We start from the raw sequence: 11,228 nt of genomic DNA, 5'->3' as shown, positions 1-11,228 counted from the left end.
AGATTCCTAGTGAGATTCTGTTCAATGCTTCTTAGTTCTTGCTTATTCTAGGAATGAATGAATGGTGCCACTGGGGGGGGGGGGGGGGGGGTGGAGAGCCTAATTTACCCATCGTGACTGCTATGCTTCAAATTGCACTCAGACTTAGTGATGCAGGTACGAATAACAGTTTTGATCTAATTCGAGCGCTGAAATTTTCGCGAACAACGTTAGTAAGCTTGGAGGAATAATGCGAGTGGACTTTTTCGTCGCTTCTCTCAAAACTGGCTGTTCCTTAGTTCATGACGCGATGTAATTGATCGATGCATTTACAACTCTAAGGGCAAAAAATTTTGCGCAGCAGAAGTGGAAGCAATCTAGCTGGCGGCTTACATTTAAAGTTGTGAGGTTGTACTTGACATATGAAACCAAATCCAGTGACAATCAAATAAGAATGTCACCAAATTAAATGCGAATTTAGTTACGCTGCCGCCGCATTAAATGCTTTCCGAATGGTTTTCGAACAAATTTTAATACTTTACATATTAAGGACGGTAACTTTTCTACAGATTAAGAGTAGCGCCCGTTCACAAATTTGCAATTTCACAGCGAGCTACTGAAAATTTTTTAGGACAGCATATCAGTCATTTACCCGTAACAATGTATTATGAAATCAGATTGCAATCGTAGCCAGCGAGTTCGCAAGGTGTATCCACTTGGAACGAATTCTGAGGTTGACAGCACTTTCGAGACATTGATTCTCAAAGCGGATCACGAAATTAATTGGCGTTCCGCCCCTTTCATGCCTCAATGCACAAAGCGGCGTTTTGTTTAAAAAGTAAGTGGAACAACAGTATCTTTTACCGCATCGCTGGCGGCGCATATCGCAAAACCGACGTCATCATGTGAACTCCTCCCGAGTCTATATACCTTCAAGATCTACAATACGTAAATTTGAGTATTTCTGTGTTCGATTAAAATCTGTCAAGTATTTCGATTCATTGTGCAGGTCATGTCTGCCTATTCGAACCATCCACTGAAGGATTAGAATCTGCCGCATGCATCCTTGCAAAATTCCGTTTAGTCTAAGAGAAAAAATATCTGGTACATAGTGAATGCATCATCGTGTGGCAAAACTGAACTGGTTTAATCAACGTTTTATTTGCTCCTAGTACAGATGCCCTCTAAGTCGAAGCGCTGCTGCATACGGCTCGTTTAGGCAGGAATCTACCGTGCTTCACAGCTGCTCGGCCTACCCAGCTCATCCTTGCACTTTTTGTTGGATGCAGGCCTGGAAAACGAAACAAGCATTTGTTTGAGCTCAAAATCACGAGGACATTGTAGCATGATGACACGACTTACAAATTCTGCAAGCAGCTGCATTCCACATAGGGATAGGCTTTTTGGTAGAATATAGCTTCGCAAAGGTTTATTTGGCTCACGCCTACAACAAACGAAGTATCTGGCGTTGGATATTTCTACCTAAGAGTGCCAGCACCTAGTTCGTTTTCTTTTTTACTTTTGTCGACACTTTGTGCATGTTTAAAAATTAAGTTCATTGTGAATTTTCTGATTACCGAAGCTATGCAGTGGCTTATGAGAGACGTCGTAGTGGAGGTGTCCACATTTAACGTACTCGCGAAGCGCAAAGCACTACTGCTCTCTCACTTTTTTATTTTTTTTTTCGCATTCCCCGTCCCATCGTAATGCGGCCTCCGCGGCGAACTTGCATAGTAAACCCGCTACTTCGTGCTCAGCATCGGAACGCTGTTGAGGCTCACCCATCGCGTAGAGGGTCATCGCATATTTCAGCCTCAGCGGAGGAGATGTGGAGCGCCTTTCCGTGATTCTGACGATTTTAACCTACCCACCAAGTCTTCGATACAAAAGAGAAGCAGATAAACAAAAGGTCATGTTACGATCGGTTTCCTAACACACCCTGATGCAGGGAAGCTCTTGAGAAAAGAACAGTAAAAGAAACTAGGGAAAGTCACAAGAACCGACGCACAGCCCATACAGTGCATTCTAAGGCGGTTACACAATCCAGCAGCCATTTCGAAGACCCATATCACGGCTTTATTAGCTCCTCCTCATGCGGAAGCTCGGTACTGGGATCCCAATCTATTTGTTATTATACGAGTGGTCTGTCCTCCAATGGGCGCATAGCTTCCGAAAGTTAGGCGTCGCTTCTTCGCAGCGTCGAGAAACACGATTAACAAGGCATGCATGAAGGCTGTCTGCCGTCGAAAACAACGAGGCTCTCAGCCCTATAGTGAGGTGCGCAGCACTTTCTCTAATAGCCTGTACATAAAATCCGATCACAGTGTGAAATAATTGACACCCTTAAAGTTAATAACGGTGTAAACGTGGCTATAACTCAGACCCTTGCCGTCTTTTTCGGTTTAAGGGTGTGTGTGTGTGTTACAGATACAGTTACGCCTTGGTTTACTTTTAAGGGTGTAAGTACATTTTAAGTGCGTGGCGAAACAGCGGAGCAACCGGTGACGCGCTGCAAATAACCAGGATTACTCACTCCGGTATCGTCGAACATCTTGATGTCGTCGGGTGACATTCCGCTGGACGCCTGAGGTGGGAACCGATAAAATGGAACACACATTAATTTCGTTAACACTACTTGGTGCCGACGCACGCTTCACCGCTGAACATAAGTGTGTTTCCCAATTTCTTCATTTTTTTTCTTTCTTTCTACTATTGAAGCTGGAAGGCTCATCTTTTTCTGCAAGTGTTCGCGACACTTTCTTTTTTTTGTCGTTTCGATCGAAGCCGACTCAGATGAACAAGATCTACATTCATGAATCGCACGGACTACGAGTGAATACTCGTGAATATGCTATCACTGAATAAATACAGAGCCAGTTTTGTGACGTAGTTTTCTCACCGTGAAGCGGCCTAGCTTCCACGCCTTTTTGTTTGAACAAGGGCTCATTCGTTCTTTCCGAGTGCGTCCTTAGCTTAAGTAAGATACGGACGAGCCGCCGCCCTAACGAAATATTCCATATTGCGTTGCAATGTTTCAATCTTCGCTCCGTACATATGCTCTCAACAATCCTTAAAGATTTCATAAGCATTCTTTATGAAGTGCGCGATATTTCTTCGAAGTTAGCGTGTAAAACACTGCGGACGGCCATACTAGAGGTTGAAGTGGGGAATTCGGGGCGCGCAACACCTGTCATCTCGCAGTCAAGCATGACTGAGCTCATAGGTGTGTGAGACGCAATAGCTCACGAGTGATACCGTCGGCTCATTTCAGCACCTGCTGCAACAAATCGACAAGGAAACTTTTTGCCAAGCACTGTGTGCAGCCTTACACTTGCGGGTAGGGGCGAAGCCCGGCTGGGTGGCTTTTTTAGTGTCAGGCGGTGGTTCCTACTGTACGAGTATTTAACGTGTATATATGTAAACTGAAATTGTTGCCGTAGCTTCCTGGCATTCTACATGTGATCAGCTTAATTATTATCGAATTCCCGAGTTTTCAGCGCACATAACTTAATCGATGCAATTCTGCAGTTTTACGTGACAAAAAAGCACGATATAACTATAAGGCACGCCATAGTGGGGGACTGCCGAATAATTCTGTCTACCTGGAGTTCTTTAACGTTCACGCAATTCAAGATACACTGGGGTTTTTTTTTTTTTTTGCATTTCGCCCCCCCCCCCTTCACGATGTGGCTGTCGTGGCCTATAGGTTTGATCCCTCGACTTCGTGAATAGTTTGGAGTATATATTTAAAAAAATTCGCCGCAACTGCATGCAAGAATCGGGCAGATTCTAACCAATCTGCCTTTCTGAAGACTATCAGGCTGCAGCTATTTTCTTGCAATAGAACTCGTTGTGAAAAACATGCTGATCATATAAATCTCACAGTGACAGATTCGCACACAATGGACGCGCTAATCATTGTGTCAGTCCACGCGTGCCGTGTCTTGCCCATTTTTGAAAATAATTACTGAAAAGCTAGGCGAGTATATTTCTAGCAAACCGTTGGCGTGAGATGTGAAGGTGACGGAAGCTGACAAATCCAACGGCAAGTTCAAGTTTCACAAATATTGTAGCACGGCATCATCTGCCTGATGCTGCGGTAAACTAAGGATGTGGAACTTGCCTTAAATTTGTCCGCCTTCTCCTGGAAGCAGCTCTTCATCTGAAAGGTATTTAAGTATTCACCGTGAGCAGTTCAATCCAATGATAATTATTGGTACCTTGGGCTGCTCTACCAGTTACGTTATCGATCGAGTCCTTGTTTCAGTTGGCTTCCGTTACGTTTATACAAGGATCCCGATCCTTTGACCCGAATACATTCGTTCAGCGATAAGGAATAACCCCAAAGAAGTGCTCCATTGTACAGGCAATATTACAGCAATGTCTTCACTTAATTTTTTCAGTAGCAGCAATCTCTTTTTTCTGAGACAAGACGTGACAACCATTTCATGCCCCGTGTGCGTCTTGAATGTTGCGTATACTTCAAACAGGGCAATTTTGCTGCATTCCATATGAAGTTGCCAAAATTAAAACAAATCTGATACGAAGTTGTACCAGACACTTTTTAACGCTCTCCCAAGTCCACGCACGCAAAATAAAAAGGACTTAACTGAATACGTAACAAAATGTGGCACTATCATTAAGCATCATCTGTGTGTAGCAAAGATTCCAGCGCCTTTCTATCCAGTCATAGTTCTCTCTTCTTTTTTTAAATTGCGATTGGTTATCTGAGCTGAAAGAATAAAGGTTAGAAGCAGCGATAGTTCACTCACAGCCGCCTCTTTTTCTGCAGCATCGGCGATGCCCATGTGCTTGCCGCCGCATTCCATGACCGTCGGAATGATGCCATCAGCAAACTGTAGATAAGAGAAGTCGGTACCAACTGCACTGAGTACGATAATGAACGTCCAGTAAGCGGAGGGCAACAGTGTACGCGGCACTTTGCAGTGGTCTATCAAGGGTCTCTAATTTGGGAGTTGGAGACGTTGACAAGCCATGAGCGATTTTGCAAGGTTAACTACAAGAGCTCCTATCGGGCTGCAGTGAATGACTCTATGAAAGACAGGGAAAGGGAGCAGGCAAAAAAAAAAACAATGTTCGCACTCTTCATCATTTCAGTTGAGGAATTAGTCTGTACGTGCGCAATGTAGAATCGTACTTCCAGTGGCGGCTAGGCGCCCCAAATTCCAGCGGTGTGTAGCTTGCCTTCTCCCATGCTGTCCATGTCAGTACTTTCTTCGGGAAACCTTTTCGTGTATTGTGCATCCAACGAGCTTAGGCAAGCACTATTCTCCATTCCCGAATTATTGTACCGACCTCCGGAGCGGCTTCCTAAAGGCGCGTTCTTGAAGCTGAATCCGCGCTTTAACTTTTCAGCAGTATGCGTCTTCTGTGATTTCCTACCTTTAATAGTCAAGCATAACTATACTTCATTATCCGTAGTGGGATGGCACAGTTATGAATAAATGCATGACTTAATCTATTGCAGTTATGAAAACGTGAAGATAAGATAATTTCATGTAGGTACTGATAGGATAAGTGAAAGAACAAACTTGAAAACAAGACGACAGGAGAGTCCTGACATTCGAAATTTTGTATACGAATCGAGTACTCTCGCAAATCACTGTGCTCGATTCGAGAATGTGGTATTCATTTCCATGGAATATTTAATTACAATTTAACACAAGTTTACCATGATTATCTGACATTTACTGTCTTTGATGAAGTAGTAAGCATGATTGTCCACTGGCGAGAGGAAGCCGTAGCATGGCGAAAACTTCAAGCAAGCACATATCCACATTTATGTCTCTACCACGCCATACGGCCTGACATGTATTCCTGTAAATGCCGCCTTTGCGATCAAGTCGCGACGTTTTAACACAAGGTGTGGGCTCGCGCAAGCACATACCAGCTCACACCCATGACACACCCCACAACACGGCAATGGGAGGCAGCGCTGTCCAGCTCCGACTCGACGGACCAAGTTAACCTGGTCAACCGAGCGAGAAGGGCAGCTAAGGCCGCTGGACTGCTGGACTAAGGGCACCACCCACTGCACAGCGGAAGAGCTACCTGCAGCTGGGGTGCTTTATTCTATAAAGTTTACTCGCTCTTTCTCTGTCCACTGGCCACTTCGAAAGACCGTTGTAAACACTACTGAATTTTGGGTGGCCTGTCGCGTTCTGCTAATTTGCAATCTGCCCAGGCGATGTGATTTTCAGAAGGCATTGCCTGGTAATCGGAGGAAAAACAAACCGCGTTTTGTTGCGATCATTCGTCTTCCTGTCTATTTCTGTGTTTCTAGAATACAAGAATACTGACCAGTTCATGGTTCGATATTTCATGCCCTTATTCTACGAATATTCATATTATGTTCGAAAAATATTGCAGTTTAGAAACTCTCGAAGTGGCCATATCGAGGAATTTGTCAAGAACGCATCGGCACAGGACCTGCAGTGTTTAATCGCTGGACGGTCGTAGTTCTTCTGATGTTGCTTAACAAATAATAGCTCTGGTTGTGCAGTAAGAGCTGAAACTGCATTTATGAAATCAATAACACTCCTTTGAACTCACCGACAAAATATTTTCAAGTGTTACGCCACGAATCACGATGATGATCTACATTCATCTAGGAGGTCGTCGTTGAGTAGTCCGCTTTACTATGTATATATGAAACAGAAAAACATGAGATCGGAAGGGCTTGATTTTTTTTTTACTCACAACAATAAGAAGCGTCACAAAATGAAGCCAAATAAAGCATAGGGAAAATTATTTGTTCTGTTTAATTTCCATATGCAAATAATTAGGTAAAAGGAAATGAAATATAACGGAAAGATAACTTGCTGCAGATGGGGACCAACCCCCGTGTTATCTTTTCCTTCGCTTATTGTTTTAGTTTGTGAAATTGTCATTTAATTATTAGCACTTAAGATTTCATCTATCCTCTGGATATGGACATCAATCGTAATTTCTATCTATCAAACAATATTCTCTGTTTTGACAAATGTGCATAGAGCAATAAAAAAACGAGAAGGTAGATTAACACCAGCTTTAAAAAAAAATAAATGTACACGTGCATGCCAAGAATTGTCAACGTTCTTGAATGGACTCCCTCAGGAGCGCCCCTCGAGGCTCGTGTTGCCGTTTTTCTTGCGTGTTTGCGAGATAATCGCAGGTACTTACTTGCTTAATGACGTCCGGGTTTATACCCTTGGCGATGGAGAGGCACTCACGCGCGCTGTCGATCTTGTCTATGTACTGCTGCGCCATAGCCTTGTCAGGTACGAAGTCTTGCACGAGGGACTTTAGTTGCTCGAGGACGGCCTCCACCGCAGCTAGAGCCGAGAATAATGTTTAGCACACTCTGTGCACCCGTTTATTCTTCGAAAAACAAACTAAAACTGCAGACAGAATGAGGCGAACACAGAAACGCAAGTAATAAAGTTGTCACGCGCCACACTGTCGATCGCGATCGGTCCCGATCGGGCTCGATCTCGATCTAAAGTGCGTACGCTCGAATGCGATCTAATGCACATGCATACGCTCTTGTTGCGCTGTGTGCAAAAAAAACACATGGACTGGAAAACACGGACAAATGAGTGATGCGCATAGTGAGTGGTATACGAATATAGTGCAAGGAGAAAGTATGAGCTGCCACCGATTAGCCACTTTCATCGCTTGTTCGATCGAAAGTACCCCGCGTGACGGGGGTGTAGCCTTGATGTATGCAATATCTGCGAGTTATCGCTTACCGATTCGGCCAATATTCGGTTCTGCTGAGCGTATTTTTCTTGTATACTTGGAAAAAAAAAAGCGTCAGCAGTATGGTTACTTAGAGATGTCCTGCCGCTTTTTTCTTTCTCGTGATTTATATGAGATTGTACCTAGTGGTATGTGTGCACTTATATAGCGTATCAATCCGGATCCCCATTTGGGTGTTTCTCATAGCCGGTGAGCGTCCTTCGGATGATAACCCTCGCGATCTAGTTAATGTAGTACGATAGGTGACTTCCCTATTCCTGCTGAGCTTGCTTTGATGTCATGCCCTGACATATATAGTGTTCATCGCATCTGTTCTGCACATTACTCGTTGGCTTCTAGTTGCCCACGACGTTGTTTTTCCTTATCTGTGTGAAGTCTAAATGTGCTCGGTAACTGAAGCAGCCGGGTCCTGCATTACGCAGTGTGTCCTTGGAGACGAAATACGAAAGCACTCGTGTCATCGGGTACACGGTTTCAGGCTTGGTGCGCGTAAGCGATAATTCAAAAGCACCCCTTATAACCGGTTGCGTGTACCATCGAAACATGGAACCCTGTCACACAACTATAGGCACCGGTAGACGCGTGGCATCTTCCACATCACTGTCAAATCTGCGTTGGGCTCCAGTCACGGACCCTCGGCATAGTTACGTTGCTCTGCTGCAAGATTTGCGTTAGCGTCAGGTGGACATCGCGTAATAGGAGGCTGAGCAAAGTTATGGATATCAGCAATGTTACAAAGCATGGAAAGACTGCGAGGTTTCAGTCATCGTTTAGCCGAGGTTTTCCCTCACTCGTGAATTCCCTCACTCAAGTGGTTCCTTTTATTCTGGCTATTCCTGAAGGAAAAAGAAAATGACACGTATAGTGCCCAGTTCCTATAAAACAAAGTGGACCTGATGAGTTTTTCAATGGGGTTCTGGTAAACCCAAATAAGTGTGATCCCCAGCTCAATCTGTGACTCCGGGATCTCGGCTCATGAGAAATACTAAATATGATGACAATTTGACATGCATGTTACGGCGTTTATGTGCTTTCCGTGACAGATACGATTCCAAATCACGTACTCTACACTGTTGCCATGGTGTCGTAGTGCCCTCGCCACACGATGGGCCTTACTTATCAGTGAACGATGTCATTGTTGAAGTCGTCGAGACGTATTCGCGCTACCAATTCGGGTCGTATCACAGCCAACGCAGCTACGGAGTCATCTGTAGCTACAGAAGCACTAATGGCCAGCTGCTTTGAATTTTGCAATGTTGATATGCTGCTGAGCATGATAAAGTAAGACGCGAAGACGGAGGCTTCAACGGATGAATGGGCTCGAACAAGGAATCTCGCTGGAGTCAGCGTTTCGACAAGGAGACTTGTTTTTTGCAGGGAAAAAACTGCTTTCTTTGCCATCGTTCGCGTAGCTCACTCTCCCCATCCACAAACGAGGTAGGAGAATAAGCTGTGCCAGTAGCAAAACAAGGTAAGTTGGAATGTTCAGAAACGGGCAGTATCTTAGTTGTGATAGGGAGGGAACGGAGTTGGACGTGGGGAAGCGCAAATGTCACCATGACGACTACAAATTCCCTTGTTCGATCATAGTTGATAATCTATCTGGCCATTCTCTTCGCTAGTTCAGTGTCATTTAGACAGCGATGTGGCACGCAAATGAACGAGTCGACCAGAAAATTATTTCTCGCTCACAAGCTGTTGAAAGACGAACCATATAGCTTGTCATCCACTCCACTTATCTCACACGTTCGTTTTCACGACATTGGCCACAAGTACACATTTCACAGATTACCACGCTTTCACTGCAGTGCAACTGAATAAAGTTAGACAGGACAACATTATGCCCAAAGAATGACAGTACCGCTTTTCTGGTCATTAGACGCTGCGCTGTTTTGAGAGATGGTCGTGCTGCTCTTTACGAGAGGTAGTAAACTCTTATGACATGAATCGTTAGGTTCTTAGTAACTTGAATTTTGCAGCTATGGAACTAAAAGCTGCGATAACGACAAATTGTGGCAGTTACTCTAACTTGTCATTCTCCCCATCTGTGGCATTTAATAATCGTTTTTTTTTGTTTTTTGAACAATGTCGTTTCTGCATCTGGCGCATTTATTATTACGAATGATTAGTAGCAAGTTAGAAAATTAGCCACGGTCTGGAGAACAGAGCAAATGACTACGCTATAAAAATTTCTATTTCACGTATCCCTTCGCCGAAGCTAGCGAGTCTGGTCACACTGCCGAGCAAATGCTAACGAGCCATGCTCAAAATTTATCTTCCCTGAATGCCCATATGCCATTGCTCAGTAATTGTTGCCATTTTGTTCCTTCGATTGCAGTTCAACTCTAAGTACGCAAACTGTTAATACGTGTTGTTTGTGACATGCGCAGCTTGTCGTTGTTTGGAGCGACAGGTGCAGGAGTTAGGAACAACCCATCCAAAGGCGCATACTTCTACAACGCAACATACGTCAGGGGATTGCGGCCATTGTGGCTCTTCCTGCGGGCACTTCGGTTTGCACGAAGGCATACTGCAAATGTATGTATGCGTATACTGTGCATAGTGCACGTGTTCTGTGACAGCAGTATACTGGGACATACATGCGGCACTCCGCAGTGAATCCTAAACTGCTCAAATGGGCGCAGCAGACTCACCGTTCGCGTCCACCAGCGCCGAGGCGAAGCACAGCACCACGACGGTGGTCACAACTTGAATCCTCATGTTCATTGTGGCAAAGTAGACACTTTATCCTCAGTGACAACGGCTCTCGGTTCACAGAGGCGAGAAGTAGAACGACTGCGATTGGCGTTTATTGGGCAAGACCACACATACGCAGCAGTGTCCGTCCCTGTGGCCTATCGTGTGCGTTTTCACCTGCTTTTTATACCAAATTACAGGAAAGCCGCCGATCCAGCTTCATCTCCATGACAAAAGAAGAAAGAGGTATAAAACTTCCGTAACGCCGAATCTCGACACCGTAAAGATTGTGTCACCAGGCGGAGCGCAAACAGTCGCTGCTCCTTTTTCTTCGTTTCGTTTTCTATTTTTTCCTATCCTTGTCTACCACAAGCCCGAGTGTGCAAGGTGGTGAAACAAATGGTTTCATGCTTGGAGCCTTATAGCAGCTGCCTGACCGCGCAAGGCTAAAGGCACGAGCGGAGGCTGAATCACATAGGGGGGTTCCGTGCCGGCAAGCTGGCGCGCAGCGTCCGTAGAAGGAAATGGAAAGCGGAATTCGGTGACCGTGGTGACAGAAGGACCGTATCGGGGCGAATTTGAATAATGGTGTCCCAAACCACCGTTAATGGCTTCCACGAGAGGAGACCAGACCGCGCTCTCCGCGGTTTGCTTTAGACCGAACGAGTGGCTCTTCGCCACGCATGGTTTGGCGCGGATGGAAAGGGCCCGCGAAATGCGCTTCCTTGTGCGTGTCTCAACGAGTACCAAGTTGTAACAGCCGGCGCAATGTTTCCACATTTTATCTGCGT

The 11,228-nt window shown here is 45.0% G+C and overlaps 1 protein-coding gene across 1 annotated transcript; it reads right to left on the bottom strand.

Annotated features, from left to right (window-relative positions):
* Positions 1-1,116: 1,116 nt before the first annotated feature.
* LOC142558124 (uncharacterized) lies at positions 1,117-10,615 on the bottom strand. The gene is made up of 6 exons (XM_075670281.1): positions 10,395-10,615; positions 7,162-7,313; positions 4,752-4,835; positions 4,103-4,141; positions 2,513-2,563; positions 1,117-1,270 (listed from the first exon to the last, which is right to left on the bottom strand). The coding sequence occupies exons 1-6, from the start codon at positions 10,465-10,467 to the stop codon at positions 1,241-1,243; spliced, it is 429 nt and encodes a 142-aa protein (XP_075526396.1). The 5' UTR covers positions 10,468-10,615; the 3' UTR covers positions 1,117-1,240.
* Between the last annotated feature and the right edge of the window lie 613 nt (positions 10,616-11,228).

Source organism: Dermacentor variabilis, chromosome 9 (assembly GCF_050947875.1).
Source record: "Dermacentor variabilis isolate Ectoservices chromosome 9, ASM5094787v1, whole genome shotgun sequence".
NCBI classification, from domain to species: Eukaryota; Metazoa; Arthropoda; class Arachnida; order Ixodida; family Ixodidae; genus Dermacentor; species Dermacentor variabilis.
This window is presented reverse-complemented; position numbering and strand designations above follow the sequence as displayed.

Bases quoted from the DNA above. Each gene is read 5' to 3' on its own strand.
- LOC142558124 (XM_075670281.1), bottom strand. From the start codon at position 10,467: ATGAACATGAGGATTCAAGTTGTGACCACCGTCGTGGTGCTGTGCTTC. The intron at 7,314-10,394 runs GTGAGTCTGCTG...TCTCGGCTCTAG, and splicing joins GGCGCTGGTGGACGCGAACG to CTGCGGTGGAGGCCGTCCTC. The intron at 4,836-7,161 runs GTAAGTACCTGC...TCTTATCTACAG, and splicing joins ACCCGGACGTCATTAAGCAA to TTTGCTGATGGCATCATTCC.